At 37.2% G+C, this 24791-nt stretch overlaps 2 protein-coding genes across 3 annotated transcripts in view; both read left to right on the top strand.

Moving 5' to 3' along the window:
* The first annotated feature begins 14747 nt into the window (after positions 1 to 14747).
* On the top strand, positions 14748 to 15335 carry LOC148941867 (uncharacterized). The gene has a single exon (XM_089103161.1). The coding sequence runs from the start codon at positions 14748 to 14750 to the stop codon at positions 15333 to 15335; it is 588 nt and encodes a 195-aa protein (XP_088959287.1).
* A 4926-nt stretch (positions 15336 to 20261) lies between these two features.
* Positions 20262 to 24791, top strand: part of LOC148941866 (calpain-5-like) — a 106010-nt gene continuing 101480 nt past the window's right edge. For both annotated transcript variants that reach the window (XM_089102905.1, XM_089102904.1), the window contains exon 1: positions 20262 to 20363. In XM_089102905.1, the coding sequence (XP_088959031.1) occupies positions 20362 to 20363 (2 nt within the window). In that variant the 5' untranslated portion in view covers positions 20262 to 20361. The remainder of the gene's footprint in view (positions 20364 to 24791) is intronic.

The following is a 24791-nucleotide window of genomic DNA, read 5'->3' as shown; positions in this document are numbered from 1 at the left end:
TTGATTCAGACGTAAAAACTGACAAAGACCGACACTGAGAGAAGCAAACACCCACCCAGATTGATAAGGACAGAGAGTCAGAGAGTCAAAAACGCATACAAATACATAGATTCAGACATACAAACTGACATAGACAGGCACTGGGAGAAGCAAATATCCGCCCAGACACATAGGTAAAGAGATTGAGAGAAATAAAAACACATGCAAATATATAGTTTCAGACATACAAACCAAAAAAGACAGGTATTGAGAAAAGAAAACACCCGCCCAGACACACAAGCAAAGGAAGTGAGAGAGACAAAAACACATATAAATATATTGATTCTGACATACAACCCGAGAAAGACAGGCACTAAGATAAGCAAACACCCACCCAGACACATAGGCCCAGAGATTGAGAGAGACAAAAACAAATATATATATATAGATTCTATCAAACAAACCGATAAAGACATGCATTGGGACAAGTAAACACCCTGCCAGACACACAGGCAAAGAGAATGAGAGTATATATTCAGACGTAAAAGGCGACAAAGACAGGAGCAAGGAGAAGGTAATACCCACCCAGATACATATAGATTCAGACATACAAACCAACAAAGACAAACATTGGGAGAAGCAAAAACCTACCCAGATACACAGGCAAAGAGAGTGAGTTAGACAAAACGCATAGAAATACATATATTAAGACATCAAAACAAACAAAAACAAGCACAGGGACAAGAAAACATCCGCCCAGAAACAGAGGCAAAGAGAGTGGGAGTATAGATTCAGACGTAAAAACCGACAAAGACAGACACTGAGAGAAGCAAACACCCAACCAGATTCACAAGCAAAGAGAGTAAGAGTATAGATGGGAACGTAAAAACCGACAAAGACAGACATTGAGAGAAGCAAACAACCACCCAGATACACAGGCTAAGCTAGTGAGAGATTCAAAAACGCATACAAATACATAGATTCAGACATACAAACCCACAAATACAGGAACTGGGACAAGCAAACATTTGCCCAGACTCATATGCAAAGAGAGTAAGAGAGAGAAAAACACATACAAACATACAATTCAGACATACAAACCCACAAAGACAGGCATTGAGATATGCAAACACCCACTCAAACATACAAGCAAAGGAAGTGTGAGAGACAAAAACACACACAAATATATAGATTCAGACATACAAACCGACAAACACAGTCACTGAAATATGCAAACACCTGCCCAGACACATAGGCAAAGAGAGTAAGAAAGACAAAGACAAATACAACTATATAGATTCAGACATACAAACCGATATAGACAGGCACTGGGACAAGCAAACACCCTCCCAGACGCATAGGCAAAGAGAGTGAGAGAGACAAAACAGCACACAAATACATAGATTAAGACAAACAAACCGACAAAGAGAGGCACTGGGACAAGCAAACACCCGCCCAGACACACAGGCAAAGAGAGTGAGAGTATAGATTCAGACGTATAAACTGACAAGGACAGACACTGGCAGAAGCAAACACCCACCCAGATACATAGGCAGAGAGAGTGAGTGAGACAAAAAAGCATACAAATACATAGATTAAGGCATGCAAACCGACAAAGACAGGGATTGGGAGAAGCAAATATCTGCCCAGACACACAGGCAAAGAGAGTGAGAGAGACAAAAACGTATACAAATATATAGATTCAGACATACAAACCAACAAAGACAGGCACTGGGACAAGAAAACACCTACCCAGAGACACATGCAAAGAGAGGGAGAGAGACAAAAAAACACATATAAATACTTAGATTCAGACTACAAACCGACAATGACAGGTTCTGGGACTAGCAAACACCCGCCCAGACACACAGATAAAGAGAGTGAGAGAGACAAAAACACACATAAATATTGATCAGACACACGAGTATAATGAGTGAGACATGCAAAAAAAAAGTTAGCGCGCTAAGTGAGCTTAAATTAATCTAACTTTTTGCATGTCTCTCTCACTATATCTGTGTGTCTGAAGGAGTGTGCTACCTATAACTATAGGTGTAAAGATGGCAGCAGTTAAGATAGTGAAAAGGTGAAAGTGAACTTAAGCGAACCTAACTTTTTTTGCATGTCTCTCTCATTATACTCGTGTGTCTGAGCGATATTTATATGTGTTTTTGTCTCTCTCACTCTCTTTACCTGTGTGTCTGGGTGGATGTTTGCTAGTCCCAGTACCTGTCATTCTCGGTTTGTAGTCTGAATCTAAGTATTTATATGTGTTTTTTTGTCTCTCACCCTCTCTTTTTATGTGTCTCTGGGCAGGTGTTTTCTTGTCCCAGTGCCTGTATTGGTCGGTTTGTATGTCTGAATCTATGTGTTTGTATGTGTTTTTTTCTCTCTCACTTCCTTTGCTTGTGTGTCTGGGCGGTTGGTTGCTTATCTCAATGCCTGTCTTTGTTGGTTTTTATGTCAAAATCTATATATTTGCATGAGTTTTTGTCTCTTTCACTCTCTTTGCCTATTTGTCTGGGCGGGAGTTTGCCTCTCCCCATGCCTGTATTTCTTGGTTTGTATGTCTGAATCTATGTATTTGTATGTGTGTTTTTGTCTCTCTTACTCTCTTTGCCTGTGTGTCTCGGCGGGTGTTTGCTCATCCCAGTGCCTGTCTTAGTCGGTTTGTATGTATGAATCTACATATTTTCATGTGTTTTTACCTCTCTTACTCTCTTTGCTTATGTGACTGGATAGATGTTTGCTTACCCCAGTGCCTGTCTTTATCGGTTTTTACTTTTGAATCTTTATATTTGTATGTGTTTTGACTCTCTCACTCTCTTTTCTTGTGAGTCTGGATGGGCGTTTGCTTCTCTAAGTGTCTGTCTTTGTCGATTTTTTACAGCTGAATCTATTCTCTCACTCCCTCTGCTTGTGTGTGTGTGGGTGGATGTTTGCGTGTATCAGTGCCTGTCTTTGTCGGTTTTTATGTCTTAATCTATTAGTTTGTATGTGTTTTTTTCTCACTCATTCTGTTCGCATTTGTTTTTTGACGGATTTTCGTTTTTTCAAACGTCGGTCCTTGACGGTCTTCGTGTCTGAATAAATATATTTATATTCATATTTGCCTTTCTCAATCTTTTTGCCTATGTGTCTGGGTGGGTGTTTTTTGACAGGCTCAATATGCGTTTCGTCTTTGGTATTATTTGGTTCATTGACTGTTTGATCAATGATGTTAGTAACGTTTGCTGGCACTTTGTTTGTCATCGATTCATCCTTATATTCCTTAGTGATATTTTCTGCCAGTGCCCTTTTTATTTTTCTGGCAATTTCACTGTCTATTATCACATTATTTTTACATAGGTAACAGTTCCGGCATGTAGACAAGATATGGTTTATGATATTAGTAGAAAAGTAGGCCTTTCTTTTCCCCTTTGCCTTCATTTGAATTCTAATACCCGAAAGCTGACGATAGGGTTCAACACTGGCTAAAATGTTACCACAAGCACTAGCAAGAAGATGTCCCTCCTTATCAACTATTATTTTTATGTTGGCATTCACTTTCAGTACAATCATCTCCGGAGATCTCAATCTCACATATCCACCATCATAAGAGTTGAAGTTTTTAGGTATTCCAAAGAAATGTAATTTCTTACTGTCATGACAACGCATGCATACGTTTCCGATAGTGCTACCACTTGTACTTGTTTCATAGTTCAAATACTTCTCCATGTCAGCATTCAATGCTACAATAACACTATCATGTGAACACACTTTCTTAAAATGCTTCATCTTCACTTTTTAAGGATATGAATTATGTGTTTATCCTTCCACTACGTAGAAAATACTGATTTAATACATGCAATAAACTAGGTAGTGTCAATAACCCGTCATAGAGTACCAGTGAGAAAGCCGCGTCGTGTCTATGAGCAAGCCTAGAGTACGATTGTTAGAGCCGCAAGCATATTTTATGTCATTTTAAGATACGTAAAAAAGTTGAATAATTTCGAAGTCCAAAAAAAATTCAGTTCAAAAAAAAAGAAAAGTGGTACTAAAAACATTATTTTTCTAATAATAAATGTCACGACTAAAATATCTATACCATTTTCATTTTGAATTTAGAAAATATTAAATGTGAATTTCTTATGTTTTAAGTATTTTCTATCTCATTCGAAGACATGTAAAAAATAGGTGGAAAAAATTTATCATTTTCAAAAGATAATATAAAAAAATGTTAAAAACACTTCAAAAACAGTATAAAAAATGGAGGGAGGGGCCCAAAAAGTTGGATGTAAGGGGCCCCTTGGAGGTTGGAGGTAGGGGGCCTTTGGAGGTTGAGGTCCTTGGTGATTAGGGTCATTGATGATTGCGATCCTTGGAAGCTTCAAACCTATAATCACCTCACTACTTAATTTCTAAAGATTTCTAAGGAATGTTCTGAATTTCTTTATTAAAGTTCCTTTCTTGGCATTTACATCTCTATTAGTATCAACATTTTAGTATGCTATAATGTTAGAGCATATTTTATATTGACAACACTGTTCAAACGGTACTTGTGTTTTATACAGAACACATCCGAGAAGTTAAGTTAGGTCAAATAATAAAATTGCCTATGAGTTAGCGACCCCTTCGGGTTTACCTTAACTGGTTGGCAGTTTAACCCTTTTTAACCACCTTCATACAGTCCAATTCAAAATGTAATCTACTTCTGTTTCGCCCCTATAATTCAATCACCAATTAAGATCATTCATTGGAGAATTATGCCAGTATAATATCTTTTTCGCAAACAGAGTTATTTTTATGCAAAAGGTACAATGTTTTTATATCTAACACCATATGCTATCAATTTTGGACAAGATGCAAGGTACCTTCAGCCGAGACGTTAGTAGTGTTTGACGATTTTTGACTCATGAAACATGCTCGGCTTGCTTGTATTTTTAGTAAAAACATTATTTATACGAAAAAACATGATTATCTTACCCTACGACTGAAACCAATATTTTTTACAGAAAAGTGTATTAAACCTTTGAATATGCGATATGACGAAATTTTGTTTTGGCTTTTGAACCTAAAAAAACATGTCTGACAAGGCTTGCAGTCGTGAAATATATAGATACCTACCCATGGTAAGGCATGAACCCGTGAAACTGTACACATATTCTTGTGTAATTCCTTATAAATCTCTGATTGGCCCAGACAATAGGTGTGGGCACTGAGACCAGTCTGATTGCATTACACAATCTTGTCCCTGGCTCCAAATATAACTTGCTTGGTCACTTTATAGGTCTATAATATATAGGGTTTTCTCGTTTTATACAATATCCCCTGAAATAAGCACCTAGCACACTACTACTATTGTTCTTACTACTACCACTACTACTATGATACTAGTACAATTAAGGTTACTTGTATGAAGGATAAAAAATTTGACAGAACATTGAGGGGGAATTTGAAATAAATCAAAACACACTATGCGCATGTAGATTGTCAAAAGGGCGTATCTCAAGAATTGATTTGGGTACTAAGTTAAATTTTTCGGAGAATAATTAAACGGGAAGATCAATTGAGAAAAGGTGATATATGCTTGTCACTAATAACACTAATTCTACTTGTACTTTTCCTTATGTTACTACCGCTTCTAAACTACTCTAACTACTACTTCAATTGCAACAACTTGCAAATTTTAGAGTATTAAGCAGAAAAGGGTGTCAAAAGCGCACATCAACAATATTTTTGGAACGGCTTAGGGCGTCAAGGTAAAACTTCCGGGGCATCATGAAAGCGATGTTCAACTGAATCAAAAGGCAATATGAACATGCTACTACCGCTAGTAATACTGCTGCTACTACTGCTACTACTACTGCTAATACAACACTGACACTGTAACTGCTTTTACTATCACCAAAATTACTGTGGTAATAGTAATATTAAGACTAAGTCTAACAAGGTAAACTTTGAGAGAATATTGATGGCAAATTCAAACTAACAAAACAGACTATGTGCATTTAGATTGTCAAAATAGCGTATCTTAAGAATTGATTTGTGTAAGAAGTTGGAACTCTCAGAGAATACTTAAAGGAGATGATCAATTGAACAAAAGGCAATATGTGCACACTCAGGGGCGTCGTTTGGGAGGGGCAAGGGGGGCAGTTGCCCCTCCAATAAAGAGGAGAAAAAATAATTACATAGCCCATGCTGCTTGAATATTAGGATATAGACCCCTCTTGCCCCCCAATGAAAATACTGTTGTTTCGCCCCTGTGCACACTACTACTAATACTACTGCTACTGCAACAGTTACTATTTCTACTACTACTATTACTATTGCTCCAGTTACTACTTCTATCGCAACTATTTGTAATGTTAAGGGCATTAAGATGAAAATATAAAAAAAATATACGACTATACAGGTTAAAAAAGAGAAAATCGACAATATCATAACAATGACTAATTGTATTAAATTGAGTAGTTATACTACTGCTGTGACTACTATTTATTCATCATAAGAGCATTGAAGCGGACCTGCAGTGACAAATGAATATTTAGTTCATTTACTACTTCCCTCAAAAAAGGAACTAACCCAAATTTTACTTTAAAAAACCATCAAGATGTTCCAAAGATGTTTGGAATACCTTAAGCTACTGCACTAAAAATTTCAAGTTATAAAAATCTATACAGCTTGAGTAGTTGAAAATATATGGAGAAGCTACCTACCCCTTAAGCCTTGAAACTCAGGGGGTCTGAGGCTTGCTATAATACAAATACTTAACGACATGTCATATTTTATCCAATATTTTACAGTTTGTCCAAGTTGATTACCCCCCCCCCACTCAACCAAAATATAGGATTCACTGTTGAACCTAGTTCTTTATACTCCTGTTTCCACTATTTCTTTTTTAGAACGCATACGCTATCATGATTCATGAAACTCATAATTTTTTCAAAATTAGCCAACCCAGTCAAAATCTACTGTTTTGTTTCTCTATTTCTTCTGTAGAAACGACTAGAGTTGCACACCTATCCCCCCCTTTCTCAGAAGATGTGATGTGACTCTTAGATGTGAATTTCGATTTGTATGAATAGAATGCACATTTTGACACAAAAATGTAATTGATAACATTTGCAAAACGATAGTTTGCCTGTTGTAATGCATGTACTGATATCTAAAGGAGTGCAGCCACAAACCGGTCACCTCAAAATACCAGCCACGAAGTGAAAGTACTCAATGAGGGGATTTTTATTATGTTTCAGGAGCATAAGCTATACTCCTGAAACATAATAAAAATTAGAGTACGGGGGGGGGGGGCGGGGGGGCGAGGCCCCCCGGGTGAAGCCCGCAGGGTCTCAGCCCCCCCCCCCAAGAAATTTTGAAGTCTGCCCTGTAACGCTCAGATTATTATCACAAGCAGACTTTACAGTTATCTTCAGTCTTAAGACTGATTCTATTGAAAGATCAGGCAAATCAGTTTCTTTTCCTTCCTGGCGAGCAGAAAAAGAACCTGTCGATTTTGACAGTTACAGCCATAATTAGGCTTCAAATTTAATCTTGATTTGGCGTAAGCCCCCTTTTCCTGGAAAGTGAACGAAAGTGCAAATGAAGGGTGGGATCCGCTGGCGAAACCGTCATTGCTTAGTGATCATTTTAAACCATAGTTGCCAGGTGGTACGCATTTGTGCCATTTTGGCGCTTTTTGAGTTGCTTGCGCATTGAATTTTTCAAATTGGTGCATTGCGCCAATTCCGCGCATCTCAAGAAAATTCGGCGCAAAGTAGGCGCATTTTGCCTTCACAATAACAATGACAAAACTCAAAATTTTAAAGTCTACTGTTTACTGACAACTACTACTGACAGATTCAGGAATCTTTCTATAAAGACGGGTGGAATTTCCAGAACCCCGTAGGGATTCTCATATCGCATTCCAGGTTCCATGGAGACCTAAATTTTAAATTATTAAAGCGTGCATTATCCTTAGCGTGAAAAAACAAACGGAAAAGTGGTCAAATTTCGAAAAAAAAAAATACAAAAAAGAGTGGAAAAAGCTGAGCTTTGTTCGACATAGCTTAAGCTGCTCTTTCTGTCTTAAGCTTACCCGTCAGCAAAACCCTTCGTCGAGAGCGTGTTTTCTGTTATTAATCTTTTCAAGTACAAAATTCAAAACAGGATGCACCTCAAAATGCTTAACTCTACTGTGACCATCCAACTTAGGCTAAATTGCCAGGGAAACTGCTACAAAGACTTTGATCCTACACCCGCTATGTTGAATAGATTTACCATTGACATGTATGACATTAAAAAACCATCCAATGACAATGAAAATGAAGATGAAGCTCTTGAGGAAATTTTGGGCAATATAGAAGGAGGCCTATTTAACTTTGTTTAACTTTGAAAATGATCTTGAATACTAGTCGATGATAACTACAATATATGATTAACAAATGTACGAAACTAATCCGAATTTCATCACAAGGAAAACACAAATAAAATTACAATTGGAACTGTTGAAGGACCTTGCCAAGTACAATATTCGTCTCATATGAATGTCTTTGACTTCTGTTTCATGACAAAAGCTCAGAACATTGTATTTAGCCTGCAATTTTATAGATAGTTGCATTGATAACGGCCGGTCTTATTTCTTATCTTTGACTTGATCGTTCTAATTTATATTTTGAAAGCTAGGAACCATTTTGTTCTTATAACTAAGTTTAAGAATTTATATCTTTTTGCAGCTTAGAATTGAAATGTCATAAAATCATTGTATAAAGGAGTAAACTTTGATGTCACTTACCTAAATGACATTTTCGAGAGATGTGACCTTCAAGGATCATTCTTCTTTTCAGTTCTACATTATAAAATTCTAACATTTGTTATCTTTGTCAAATGCACCTTTAACTTCCACGTTTTTCTATAACTTATCTATATTACAAGACCAGTATACTGAGTACCTCTTCCTTTTTTGAGTTCTTTAATCACAATTTCTATTGTTGATAGGGAATAATTCAGCATATTAGCCAGAAAGTAATGTAAAATACCACCTTAGATATTGGCAAGTGTTTTTTTTTTGTTAGATCTTCTTTAATTCCCTTTTTTATTTAATTCTCTGACATACCAGAAAACTAAGAAAAATATCTTTCTGTTCAAGCCAGAGATTGAGAATAGAAAATTTCGACCACAAAAGTGCATGTAATCAGTCAAAAATGCTTCACTGTTTCAGATTTCGGAATATGGTGCCGAAATCTGTCAATGAAGACTAAATACTACCAATTTTGACTTCTAGTATTCTGAAAAGCAAAATTTTCACTATCTGGTAACATTGTCTCTGAGTTTTTGCTTCCCTTGGTGCGCTATCTAAAATCAGGCATCTGGCATCACTGTTTTGAACTTGAACAGACTGTTAATGAAAGAAACAGAGGCGAAAACTTCAACAATGAAAAGATTAGAAAACTATTTTTCTGCTAAGAACTCTAAAGATAGAACTGAGTTTACAGATGGGAACTCACATGTTGGTACCGAAACAGGACAGATAAACAAACAACCGAGTATTTTTAGTTTTAGTGGTAATGTTCGAGCTAGTGACGTAAATGAGAAAGCAAATGACAAAGGTAGCCCTAGTAGTAGCAATGTGTCTAGTGTAGCTTATACGGTCAGTTTCAGCGATATCGGTAGTAATAGTCTTACAAAGGGCAGAACATTTCAAGCTAGCTGGACTGAAAAGTACCACTGGTTATGATTTGACACGTCTAAGAACGGTGTTGTGTGTACAGTCTGCACAGCAGCAGTGAATATGAAAATGTTCCTTCCAAAGACTTCTCACGATAAAGCCTCCTTTGACACATTCATAACGAGAGGGTTAAGCGAATGGTAAAAGACGCTCGATTGCTTTAAGTCACAGGAAGCTTTACCATTTTACAAAGCGGCTATCGCAACCACAGACTCATTGCACCGCGGTAATGATGTGAGTCAATAGCTAAGTGCACAGCACAAGCAAGAATTGCATGACTCTCGCAAAGCTCTGAAGCTCATATTCTCGTCTTTGAAGAAATTTGCCTCACAAGGGATACCTATTAGAGGTAAGCAAGAAGAGTCTTCGAACTTCTGACGCCTTCTTGAACTAAGGGCAGATGATGCTCCAGTTACAGAAAAGTGGCTTGTCAGACCAGAAAAATACAAGTGGTTGTCACCTGACATTCAAAATGAAATATTAGAAGACATGTGCCGTGCTACGTTTAGACTCCTCATAGATGAACTGAAAAAGTACAAGTATTTTGGAGTGATGCTTGACGAAACCGCTGATGTTTCCTGTAAAGAACAGATTTCCCTTTGTCTTAGAACTGTTGATGACAACCTCGACATAAGCGAAAAGTTTTTTGGATGTTACGTAACTAAAAACACAAAGAATTAAACACTATTTAAGTGCTTGATGGATCTCCTTTGTCGTTTTGGTCTTTCGTTACAAAATTATCTTGGACAATGCTACGATGGCGCTGCTAACATGTCTGGGAGCGAAAGGGGTCTACAGTCTCTGGTGAAGTGCATTGCCGTCTCTATTGAGAAAAGGCAATGCACTACATTCTCTGGTGTAGTTCTCTGGTCAGGGATATTACAGTCTCAGGTGAGAGTGTGCATTGCCCTGCCCACTGAACCTGGTTTCTCCGGATGTGGTGGAAACTAACATCAATATGAGGAATGTTACGAGCAGGGTCCAGGGATTTATCGCTTTTGTTAGAGGCTCCCCGAAACGGTTGTCAAGTTTCAACAGCGTAAAGCTGGATGAAGGGGTGGCACTCCGACCATTCTGTCAAACTAGGTCGATCTGAAGAAAGCCCTCTATCACGGCAATCACTATCAATAACTCCGAAATAATCCTCTGGCTTGAGGACTTCAGTAATCACCTAGAAAATGGTAAACAGACAGCCGAAGCTGATGGATTTCTTGAGACCTTTACCAACTTTGATACGTTCTTCAAGCTATAAATTCTTCGCATTATCTTAACTGGAGTAGAAGACTCCAATACTGCACTTCAAAGAGCGCAGCTCTACTTCAGGGAGGCAGAGAAAATACTTGATCACCTCCGTAAGGTCTTGGAAGGTATGAGGAATGAACATCGCTTTAAACTGCTATGGGAGGCAGTTGTCTCATGTTCAAACATTCCGGGTCTCAATGAACCAAAACTCACGAGAAACAGCAAAGTTCCCAGTCGTTTTGATGGAAGCGGTGCTCATTATAATCCGTCTAAGCCTAAAGATACTTATCGCCAAGCTTTCTAAGAACCTATCGATTGCGAACTGATGGGTTTGACTACAAGATTTGAACCAAGCCAAATAACTCAACATCTCTCTAAAGCAGAAGAGTTCATCTCAGGTGTATCTGACGTTTCGTACATGCAAAACTTCTATATAAAGATGATTTTGAGGACCACGCCCAGTTGCAGCTGCACCGAGACATACTCCTTGATCAAGCTAAAGCGAACAAAAAAGATATCCAGAAATTTGATGCTGCTGTCAGTTTTATGAAAGAAAATGATTCCCTTGCCAAAGTTGCTCAACAGATGGTGAAGTTAATTAGGATAGTGTTGTGTATGCCAGTTTCAAACTGTGCTTCGGAAAGATCGTTTTCAGGCCTCTGAAGGCTAAAAACATATCTTCAGTCAACTATGACCCAGGAAAGACTGAATCATTTAGCTGTTTTGTCAGTGCACAGGGAAGTCCTAGAAAGCGTAGACTTCAACAAACTCACAGACGAGTTCATCAAGCGAGCTCAAGTTCCGATGAATACGTTTTCACCATCCCATTAGATGTAGCAAGCGTTAGAAATTAGAATTTAAGGAACTTTTTGTATTCGACCGATCCGTAGCATTGGTGAGTACCAATTATTCACGGCTTAAAGTCGAGGGGAAATTTCGGCACCTTGGGACAGGTTCAGTCTAAACAGAAATATTTCGCAAATTAACGGCGAGATTCTATTCATATAGTAATTTTAATCTTATGCTAAAAATATCTAGCTATTATCAGAAGATGGCCAAAGAAGCCTTTAATACAGTGTTAATTCTTTAAACTTTTGCTTTCATTCTTGCTCGAGGAGTCTTGACGTTGTACTTCGGATTTTTGTTCAGACACAAGCAACATTTTTTTTTACCTCATATCCGAAAAAAAACTTCCACGTGTCTAACCCGAAACTCTGTTGTGAATTTAAGAGACTTACGAGATAAAACAACATGTCAAAAGACACATCCCATCTGATCCACTTCTCCCCTGAGGCAAACACAGCTTTTATTCTGCTTTGTTTTAACACAGATTTTATGTTGCTTTGTTTTTGGTACAAGGGTTGCCCCCCCCCCCCGGAGAAATTGAAACTCTACGCCTATGAGTATATCATATTATCAAACGTGTCTTGATTAGGTGAATGAAATTTCATTTTGGTCAAAACCTTGCAGCCATGGGAAAGGCTTGTGATACCTTACAGTTGATGCATCGCAAACCTTTTTTTTTTTTTTTTTTTTGGGTAACTTTCAGTTTTTCTCTTTATAGGTTTAGGTGAATTTACTTGCTCTACTGATCTCTACTTGTCTTTCAAACGAAATTTTTTTTGCACCGAAAATCTAAAAATGCCATATGTTTATACATATTTTGCCAATATCACTAGTTACAGTCCTCATTTGAAGATATAGTTTCCAATTACTGCAGATTCTTAAATTTCAAAGACAAAGAGAATTTGGTTTCACAAAAAAAATCTTGCGCACAGTGGATTTGATCCTAATTTTGTAGCCCAATTTCTGAAGGTCGCAGGCAATCACATAATGTATTACTTGTGGCATCCATTATAATTAAATCTAATTGCAGAAAACATTTTTGGCTGCTGCTAATTCTTAAGTGAACAACTGTCAGACCAAGTTTTTGGCCTAAAGTGAAATTATCAGTTTTTAAGTTGAAGTGTTTGAGAATAATGCTGAAGATTTAGCTTTTCAGCCAAAAAATAAACAAACCCCTACTTCTGCCTTAAAGCGCAAATTCCAAATATACCAATCACTACCCTTGCAGATCCATACTAGTCCGGACTGTGATGGTATATTAGGCTATATACAGAACTAAGCTGATTAACTTCGTTTTTTTTTCAAAATTGGCTTTATATGACATTAAATAAAATAAAGACTCAACTGAAAATAGAGAGGAACACTAAACCTTAAGACAAACGGAAATTATTACGAATATGAGGGGTTTTGCCCCCTCGTCAATACCTCGCTCTTCGAGCTAAAGTTTTTTAGTACTTAAAAAAAAAACTTCTTATTGTTCTAGTAAACCGAACACTGACTAAAAGCTCTTGTGAACTAGGTTGGGTTTAAAAAGTCTGGATGGTCCTGATGGTTTGGGAGGTGTGCCCCCCCCCCCTTCAGGTTAGTCTAGTCGTCCGTCCCTAGTTAAACATAGGAGAAATCCTACTGCGGTTTCCTCATCGTGGTAGTCAGGTGGAAACGGCCGGAATTGCCTATCCCAATTCTTGCTATGCCCAACCGCAGAGTGTGCCATCAGGGAGCGGAGACCTGCATTGTCAAATATATTTCCATGAGACGGCCAAATGCAAGTCAATATAAAGAGTCCAACCCATACTACGGCATCCCCGGCAAGCGATGTGTTGAAGGTTTCATTGGCGCCTTCTCCGAAAAATTTTCAAGCCCATACAACGGCATCTCCGGCAAGCGATGTGTTGAAGGTTTCATCAGCACCTTCTCCAAAAAATTGGCAAGCTGAGGTACTTCTTTGGAAACATAGACAATCCCTCAATGTAGAGTGCTGGAGCGTATTCTCGATGAAATTCCTTACAACCATGTCGTGTATCGGGCGTGAATTGCTGCTCTAAAACGTAGACCTAATATTCGTTTAGAAAAAACAAATAAAACGCATTGTTGAAGTCTCAGAGATTATAACTCCTGAGGATGACGCTTCTTTCTACTTCTTCAACTCTGGGACCCTTGATGGATCTCCGTATGGGGGAGTGGGCATCATTTTAAGCCCCCTATCAGCGAGTCACTTCTAGAGTGGGAACCTATTTCACATAGAGTAGCAAGAGCGCGATTCAAAGGCTACCTATTCAACATATTAGCTATTTTAGTTTATGCTCCAACCAGAGACGCACCGGAGAGCGAAGCAGAAATTTTTTACCAAGTTCTAACTTGTACTCTTAAGAAAGTCCCAAAACGAGACCTCATCATTATTGGAGGCGACTTTAACGCCAGAATTGGGGAAAAAGTATCCAATACTGAGTCTGCCATTGGCCACTTTGGTCTTGGAGCTAGACGTAGCAGGGGATCAAGACTTCTTCACTTTGCCATGACAAATTATTCGGTCATTACCAATACCTTATTCAAACACAAGCCCAGCCACAGAGCCACATGACATTCAAGAGATGGTAGAGAAAAAAGCCAGATTGATTACATCCTCATGTCCCGCCGTTGGAAATCAATGGCTACGAATAGTAGATCGGACATTAGAGTAGATTCTGGCTCGAAACATGGGTCGGATCATCTTCTAGTCAGATTAGATCTAAATTTACGATTTGCAGCACGCCCAAAGAGGAAACCTCCACGAAGATTTGATACCAATCGCTACGATGATCCTAATATACGACAGGCATTCTGCTTAGAGTTGTCTAACCGCTTTGAAGCTCTCCAAGTGCAAGCGAACGACGAGTAAACTCAAAGTTTGGATGAAGAGTGGTTGACCATACGAAATACAATCCACGAGGCTGCGGAAGTTACAATAGGATACCGAAAAAAAAAACTATCCAAAAAGTGGATGTCAACACGCACAATTCAGTTGGCTGAGCAAAAGCAACAGATATCAGACAGAAAATCGGAGTTGTTCAAACGCTTGAGAAGAGAATGCCAAGAGTCGGCTAAGAATTATAAGAACCAGTACTGGGAGAAAATTGCTGATGGCATGGAAGCCGCTGCCTCTAGATCGGACACCAGGAAGATGTATCAGCTCCTAAAATCAATCAAGAATAAATCACATAAGCCTACTTGTACATCTGTCGAAGATGAAAACGGCAAGATACTCTCGAATAATACCGAAATAATTTATCGCTGGAACGAGCACTTTGACAAACTACTTAACCAGCACCAACTCTCCACAGCAACAGATGATAATCAGCGCTGCAATAATCTAAGTCGTAGCCCTGATGACCTGCAGGAACCAAACTCTCCCAGTAGTATTTACAATGACGTGAATGTGGCTCCCCCCACGTTAAAGGAAGTCCAACAAGCAATCAATTGCTTTAAAAGCAATAAAGCCCCTGGTCCTGATGCCATTTCAGCTGAACTTTACAAGTATGGAGGGGCAGCACTTGTCAGCAGGATTCATAAACTAACTTTTCGTATATGAGAAGAAGATATGGTTCCACAGGATTGGGGAGACTCTATATCCTTCCAGTCTTCAAAAAAGGGCTAAAGACAAAATGCAGCAATGATCGCGGGATTTTTCTCATATGCATTGCTGCAAAAATATTTGCCATAGTGCTACGTAATCGTTTTCGTATCCAGCGCAACGCAAAGACAAGGCCCACTCAAGCGGGATTCCACCCAGGCATGGGAACAATTGACACACTATTCATTTTAAGACAAACCCTTGAAGACAGGACAAAACACCAGAAATCAACAGTGTCTCTATTCATAGATTTTATTACAGCTTTTGATTCGGTTCTAAGGGATGGAATCTGAAAGGCCATGACAGAGGATGGAGTGCCAGTCAAGATATTCAGACTCATCCAAGCATACTACCAGCATACGCGAGCCCAAATTCCTATCGGTGGAGAACTCTCCTCGATGTTCCAAATTGATTTTGGTGTCCGACAGGGATGTATATTGTCTCCCGTCTTATTTAATTTCGTGATCGACTGGATTATGACCAGAGCAATGACGACTTTTTCAGGCGTTGAGTAAGTCCCAATTTTGTGATCACCGATCTAAACTACGCCGACGATATTTGCTTGTTAGCTGAACCTCGTCCAGAAGCCCAATCAATGCTATCGAAGGTGGCTGAAGAATCCTCTGTAGTCCGCTTGAAAATAAGCTCCCTGAAGACAAAAGTAATGGCGTCTGATATGTCATCTCAAGACCCCCATATTTTACTAGAACAGTCGCCCATGGACGAGATACATGAATTTAAGGACCTAGGCTCTCTGGTAGACCCAAGAGGAGGATGCACATAAGAAATACAGTCGAGAATCTCTTCGGCAACTGGAGTCTTCGCCCAGTTAAATCACTATGGAACCAGAAAAATATTCGTCTGAAGACAAGAATAAGAATTCATCAGGCCCTTTTTCGGTCTGTCTTTCTATACGGCTGTGAGATATGGGCTATGAGAGCATCCGACATTCAAGACGTCAACGTATTTGACCCTTCATGCTTAAGGGGAATAATTGGCACTAAACTCCGTGATCGTGTCAGCAATGTCGAACTCTGAAAAATCTGCTATCAGCGTTCTGATTTGGCCACTATAATTAAACAAAGAAGACTCCGATGGTTTGGCCATACACTTCGCCGTCCACACCACACCTGTGTCAATAAAGCCCTCAGATGTTCACCTCTTTCGATGGAAAAAGCGACATGGGGGACAAAAGAAAACGTTGCATGCCTTTATCAAGGCTGACCTAGACCCAATCGGTGGCTTCAAGAAGTATGGACGAAGATGGGGAAAGTCCTGGCTCGATTTAATTGAGCCACTCGCAAACGACCGATACTCTTGGCTTACTACAATGATGAAGCTACTGGACACCAGGGAAAGCGGAGAGGCTTGAGTCTTGCTACAAGTACAAGTAAGTAAGTAAACCAAAACTTGTTTTTCTGGTGTTGTTCTTGAATATCTGGGCCAAAAAAACAAAATTTAGCGTAAAGAATGAGGTATTGAGGAAGGGCGACCCCCTTCATATGCGTAATAAACAACCCGTTTTGAGTTTTAATGTTGCTCCTTATTTTCAGTTGAAAAAACTTGTTTTTTTTATTTATCGTGTTTTAAATAACGGCTCCCCCTCCACAGAAAGATCCTCTAGACAATCCAATCACGCTGAAAAATTTACCCCAGACAAATACCATTAACATTTCCACATGTAAAACTGAGTCGGCTAAGACAAAGTAAGTCTAGTAAAATAATTTCGTAAAAGAATTCTGGCAAATTCTTCCAGCGCAAAATTTTCCCTGAAAGGTTCATCCCCGAAAACTTCACTCCGCACTGAAAATACTCCTCGTGGAAAATCCCCCAGCAAAAAGTCAGCCCTTCCCCCTCCATCCAAATTGTGTGCTTCCCATTAACAAATACAATGCTTAAACAATTGGCAAACTTCATAACTTTAAGACCTTTCCCCAAGGAATGCGGGGGGCCATTTTATCTCCAAAGGCATAGTTATTGGACTTTTCAACTATGTGAAACAAAACAGTTATCTCAAAATTTTTATCAAACTGCTTTGGCAAAAAAAAGGGTGTTGGACGGGAGCTAGCTGCCCACCAGTCTTTTTAGTCACTTAAAAAGGGGATTAAAAATTATAATTTCCGTCTGAATGAATCCTCTCCTGATATTTTGTGACCACTGGTTTGATATGATCACCCCTGAAAAAAATACCCATCCATAATCTTTCTTTTGGCAGAATATACAAAATTCCTTGTTTTTTTTAAGACGGGAGCTTGAAGCCTCTACGTTATGATTATTTAATACACTGATTCTGATTGTGTGATTTTCATTAAGATTCATTTGCTTCTGGATTTTTTACCGCTTTTTTCGAAAATCAGGAAAATTTTCTCAGGCTCGCAGCCTTTGATGGGTAAAACTAAACTTAATGAATCTTATATATATGGAATTGGCATAATAAGCCAATTATTCTGACATTTCTACTTATATCAAAATTTTCAATTTTGGAGTTTGATATCAAAATCCCAAAATATTGGAGTTTCTGCTATTATCAAGCCTCAACGCTCCTTACTTACAATTCGTTACCACGAACTGTTTGATTATGTACCATGAGTAAAATGCGATGTATTTAAAATACCAAAATAAAGTTCATTCTTTCTAAAGATAATTCTGACTCCTATAATTAAGCTAAATCTAGTTTCAAAAATAAAAAGTCCTTAATCAGCAAAGAAAAGAAACTGCAGTCTTTGGATTTCGCTAAGACAGTGAGCAATAAGAAAGGTGCTACGCACAATATATCTAAGGAAGTTTAAACGATAAGAACCGTGTGAATGCCTAAATCATCAAAAATATTTAAGACGTATTATTGGACGAGGGTTCGCGTCCTTGGGCCACGTGAGCCAATGGCAAGCCAGCCCTTACAGCGCAGGACGAAAGAACGCGTTTGGTAGTGGGTTAAAAGTGCTTTTTAAAATGATTCGTAATGTAGATTCAGGACCATTCAGACAGAATTCTTATATTCTTTCATCGTTGTCACTGTTATTGTCATTTGAAGTGACCCATTGCTGTGCACCTAAATAAGTAAGTCTCAATAAACCTATTGTGCTTTTACCTGTGTTTATTTCATTTTATATGTCCGTATCTAGCCTACTGATAGCTAATTAGTTCGCATGTCTCCAAGGAAACGCTCCCAAAGGAATCTGATCTCCAGATAGCTCGAGAAAAAAGAGGCCACACTTATATGTCTACATATTCAATTTTCTCCCATTAATTGAGAGCGGCGCTAGCCTAGTTGACACAATCTTTAGCGCTATAAGCGGCGCTATCGGAAAACCTATAAAGTGCAAGTTCACAGTTTAAGGTATAATTTTAGACTTGACGCGATCAATCTTCATTACCGCTATCAGGACGGCCAGAAAGCTTTTTATTGCTACAAAGAAAGTTTTATTGCTACAATTAAGAACAAACTGTTTATGATATATGAGCACAAAAGATAATAGAAACCAACAAAATCAGCAGAGTTTTGTATATAGCCTAGGCCTTTTTTTTCAGGGGTCCCTAGTTTGCACCTTTAGCATAATGGAAAGTTAAAACTTCAAGTCAATCCATGGAGGAAAAATGGATATTATCACAAACAGGCTAGGTTAGCAGTTTTGTCACCAACATTGAAGGTTAAAAAAGTTTGGTTTTGCTTACATCTCCTACATACCCAACACAAGAGAAAAAAAAGGTGAACACAGGGTAAAATTCTAGGTGGATGGACTTTTGCTATCTTAGAAAGTAGTTAAGTTGTGAAATGAAACTTTCAGGAGTGCATCTTAACTTTGAAATGCATCTTAAATTCGAAAATAAAATCCTATAATAGCTTAAAATCCAATTCACATCATTTACGTTGTGTTTGAAAAATCTAATTCTAAGGGAAAGCAGATTCCAACAAAAACTATGGAAAAAATTCTATACTATTTCCAAAGCCTTATAAATAGTAAAATAGTTGAAATTAGAGCTAGAATATACCTATTGGTGATCTCCCTTGACCTGCTATTTTGATAAGCAATAAATTTGCCATCCACTTACAATCGGGTCTATTTAATAGCATTTTTCTCAGAATTTGCGTCATTGTTTTAAAAGACTGTTAGGCAAACATAGTAAAATCACCAAATCTAATAAAATAATCATCAAATTTAAGATAAAATCACCGAAACGTCACCAAATGAAAAAAAAATCTTCATATCTGGTGATCAATCACCAATGATGGCAACTCTAACCAGAAAAGCTGTGACAACGCAATATAATGCCCGTGCCACATGATAGTCACATCTATCTATTAAGGAAGCCAAATATCACGAATGACATGGCAATTTTCTTGATTTTAGCGTCATAATTGTATTTAAAAAGCAAAAATTAAAATTGCAAGAAATTAGTTTAAAGAGTTTGCTCCAAGAGTAATTTGTGTCCAACTGTTTTCTCCTTATGCTAAGTCTTCTTAACTTTTGTCAAATTCCTCTCCTAGATAGAAAAACCGCTGTCTTAAGTTTCCATCATTTTCTAGTTTCAAAGAGTATGCCTTAAACGTCGACTCTGGTTGGTCAGTCAAGAAATTTGTACTTGAAAGTTGAACTATGTTCAACTCAAGAAATTACGAACGGCGAACGTAATTCGCGCTGTAGTCGTGCGCAATTTTGATTCTATCGATAAGTGTGACTGTAATGTGGCACGGGCATTAAAAATAGACGTATTATTAAAATGAGATTTAAAAAGACGTAATATTTAAAATTATAAATCTATGGCATAAAAAGCTTGAAATCAACTTTAGCCTTGAGCTTGTTCTTGTGCAACGCGCCCGCTATCTATTTGCAGCGTTTCCTATTTCTTAGATGGCAATAGAGAAAACTAGATTTATGCCTGCCATTTGAAACTTTAACACATTGACGGATGTTTGATCCTAATTTGAAGTCATCCAAATTTCCAGTAAATCTGCAAGAGTAAGAAGACCTCAGGAACAAAACCCATGTAAAGTCTTATGATTATTCTGTAAAAGAGTTTTTTGTCAAACTTGATGATTGCCTATCCTACAATAAGAGCCTAGACAGGCTTGTCTAGGTTCACAGGACTTGGTATTTTTTTTATTAGGCCTACATCTAAGCAATTTTAATTGGCAAAAGGGGAAGGTATTTTTATTATAATTATTATTTCTCTGGCACTGCACACCACTTCCACTGATTGTCCTAGGATATAGGCTACACAAAATTGGCATAGCCTAAGCCAAGAATTGGGACACTTGAGAAGACAATAGGGCCTATGGTAAAAAAACAAGTAAAAGTCTACTTTAGCTAGCCTACTTTTGGCTTTCTTGCAAAGGGGTTAGGTTAAGAATATGAAACTTCCAGGGATGGGTCTACAGGCCAAAGTATGTCCCAGGAAGGTAGGCTGTTTTGAAGGGGATACCACCAGTGTATATATATATATGCAAATCTTTAAATTAGCCAACCCATATTTTAAGCCTAGGAGTCCAGCTGGACATAAGGAAATATATTTAGAAAGCAATTTTTACTCCATAAGATGCAGAATAATCCTAGTTAACACATTTTGGAGGGGGAGAGCCTTTATCTTCACTTCTTTCCTTGTTTTTCAATTTTTCTAAGAAATTCATGAATTTCTTAGGACCTATTTATTCACAGAATATACACCCCCCACCCCCCTAATGTGCAAATATATGCCTAGAATTGCATCATCAATCTAAATATAACATTCATTTGCATCACAAATGATCTTTACTCCCATATTAGCCATATGATAGATGTCCATTTTGAAGTACTCACCTCTGCTCCTTCTCCCTCTAGAGGGCCCTGAATTTTGCTGACATGACAGATCTGAATCAAAAATAAATTATTTTGCAGTAGGCATTGAGACATGACTAATTGTAGAAAAGGCCAAGACAGATAGTCCAAGTAATTGAGAGGCAAATGTTTAAATGGCACAGTTGAATTGAAAATCAAGTATTTTGCAGTAGGCTGCATCAAGACATGGCTAATTTTAGAAAGAGCCAAGACAGATAGTCCTAGTAATTGAGAGGCAAATGTTTAAATGACAGGAGTAAGTATGACTCTTATTGGACAAATTCATGTGTGTTAGTTTTTGGAACACACCTGACTATACCTATTGAAATTTTGACAGAAAGACATTTTACCTTAATTTTCAGTTATCAGTTTCTTTTTCCCTGGCTTTAGTTCTGAAAATTCAATTCCTGTTATTTATATAGAATTTTAAGCCATATCAATTTTTTTTCAAAATTTAGGAAATATATTTGCATATCTTCAAAACCTTATAAATTGGGATTGAGCAAGGTTGTGAAGCTGAAAACTATTTTGTTGTACTCCATTTAAGCAGAAGATCTATTTTGAAAGGTTTCACTTCTACAATACACAGATTTTTAAAGGTCAGGACCCTCTAGAAGGAGAAGGAGTGGAGGCAGGTTCTTCAAAATACATTTCCAGGACATACTTTAGCCTGTAGACCCATCCCTAAAAGTTTCATTTTCCTAACCTAACCCCTTTCCAAGATAACCAAAAGTAGCTAAAGTTGAATTTTATCCTCTATTTTTGCTTTATAATATGCAGCATTTTTCTATTAATTCAATTATCATGTTTATTATCATATCTTCTCCTATTGTTTATGATAATGAAGAAGCTAGGCCCTTTTGCCTCTGTATCTAAAATAAATCATATAAGGTTTTGGTAGTATGTATCTAAGACTCATTCCCATCAAGCTATACCTAAAATGAGAAAAATCAATGGCAGCAATATCTCTGGTACAAAGGAGATTGTAAATTCTCTGAATGAGTGTTTTTTTTTTTACAAATTTTACAAAGTTACCAGCAGACACTCCTCCTCTCAGTATCCCCACTGTCAATGAGACCTCACGTGTTACCTTTACCAAAGATGATGTCTACAAAAGACTTAGAACCTGAATACAGATGAAGCAGATGGGCAAGATAAACTTTACCAAAGGCTTCTTAAATAAACTGCTAAATACATATCAAAGACTGTTACTTCCATCTTTTTGCATGTCAAGTGAAAAGAAAGAACCACCCCAAGATTAGAAGCTTGCATAAATCTTCAACAAAGGAAACAAGGACTCTGTGGAAACTATAGACCAGTTAGCCTTACCTCAGTGATCTCATAAATCATAGAAGGTATATCCAATGATGCTCATTTGGATCATTTCAAAATTAACAGATTATTAAATGATGGTCAATATGGTTTGGTATAGGTAGATCTGTTGAAACTAACTTGATCTAATCTTATAATATAATTGCAAAACTTTAGAAAACTGGTAAACTAATAGACATTCTCCTGCTTGTTCTGGCAAAAGTATATGATAAAGAAGAACACTCTTACCTAAATCTGAATTTAAGAGCCTAACAAACAGGGGACAATGTTGTTCTTACAATTCAGGCTTTTTGTCTAGAAGATCTCAGAAGGTTGTAATGTATGAAGATAATGGCAACATTGCCTATACAACCATGTCTCCTGTCATCAGTGGTGTTCCACAATGAAGTATTCTTGGACCAAGGGGCCAAGGTATCTCTTTTTGACACCTTGCAAATCTTGAAGGTTCTCAAGAAGAAATGCTTTTTGAAGTATTGGTGACTGAAATTAGTCTTGGAAAAAAACATCTTTTTTTGCACAGTATACCAATCCCCTTCTTTTCCAGTCAAGTCTTTCCTCACTGAACTTCATGATTTTTTCCATCAACCTCATTTTCAAAATAAAGATGTTATCCTTTCAGGAGATTTCAGTATTGACATTCTTAAAGCTTCAAATGAATCTTCTGTCAATTTATTGTCTTCTTGCTTTTCTGCTTATCTGATTCCTACTTGCCTGATACCTATGAGAATTTCACCTAGCTCTGCTCCTCTCATTGGTAATATTTTTAAATTGAATATATTTAATTGAATCAATTTCTGCTGATTTCAGATTTGGCTTTTTCTAATAAAATGCTGCAGGTAAGTAGGCAATGTCATAGTATAGCTAATAAATAAAATAACATTAAAAAGTCTTAATGAAAGCCTTGGTATAGAGAATTGGCAAGAGCTTATATCCACTGAAGGTACAGATATGGCAACTGATACTCTTCTAAGAACATTTGAATGCTCCCTTGATTCTAGTTACCCATTTGTTATAAATAAAGTTTAAAATACAAGAAAAATTTCCAATAAGGTCATGGATAACTTTGGGAATTTTAATATTGGTAAAGAAAAACAATTTATTTATTTAAAAAGCAATTAAAGAATCCAACTGATTATAATATTAAAATTTTTGGAATTTTCCAAAATAAATTAACCACACTGATTAAATTGTCAAAACAAAGGTGTTATAAAGAGTCTTTGAAAAAGCTCAAAAGTCTCTTTGTAAAACATGGTTTTAATGAATTCTTTTATAAAACAAGAAAGAAATTCTAAGTTTCCTGAAGTTATTAATTTGGAGGTTGGATTGACTACTAATAAATTAGAGAAAGTGGCTGATATTTTGAATACTTATTTTGCTAATATAGGAGAGAAAATTGTTTCATCAGTAGTACTGAACCAGTTTGATTTATGCAGTAATAAACATTTTTTGTACCTTTCATCTCCTCAAAGTAATTTAATTTTTCTTGGGTGTATTTTACATTCAAATAACAAAATTATTTTTTTATGTAAATCCAGGTAATTCAGCAGGAACAGACTGGCCTAGTTCTATTCAATCACCTATTGCACTTCCAAATAAGTCTCCTACATCATCTTTATTTAGATATACTTCCACTTTCTCAACATTTTACTTTTAGAGCAATTCTTTTCCAATTTAATTATGATATTAAGAGATTACCACCATGTTACCTCAATCAAAGTTTGTTCTCTGAATCCCAAGATTTACATAATTATATTACTTGAGAAAAAAAGAGCATATACATTGACACATATAGTATGGAGAGATCTAAATTTGCTCCTTGTGTGTCAATTGCCCTGTGCTCGCATGCTCACAAGGATCTTATTGATAAATTTGCTTCTATCCGATTAATAAAAAGGAATATTAAGTTTTATTTAGTACAAGATTATCTGTAATTTGGCATCTGTTTAATAAGATAGTTATTTGTATGATTTGTTGTTATGTGTGAATATGGGCCTCTTGGCTATCCTTTACTATCGATTTATATTTAATAGTATTGAAGTTTTTGATATTTATTTATGGATCCTGGGCTAGCTGCTACTTTCATGTTACTGTTGTGTTATTGTATCTTTGCTGTTGTGTTTATCTTTGTTCTGTAGTGTTATCTGTTATTTTATCTTTGTCTAGGCCTAGTTTTTTTTAGCTTGTCTCACCATGGGCCTATGTCAAATATATACATGTATATATGAATAATTAAAAAATGATTAAACTTGAAAATTGTTCAGTATACATA

Source organism: Artemia sp. Qi Xiang Cuo, chromosome 17 (assembly GCF_049724085.1).
Source record: "Artemia sp. Qi Xiang Cuo chromosome 17, ASM4972408v1, whole genome shotgun sequence".
NCBI classification, from domain to species: Eukaryota; Metazoa; Arthropoda; class Branchiopoda; order Anostraca; family Artemiidae; genus Artemia; species Artemia sp. Qi Xiang Cuo.
Note: the sequence above shows the minus strand (reverse complement) of the source record. Positions and strands in the feature narration are given on the sequence as shown.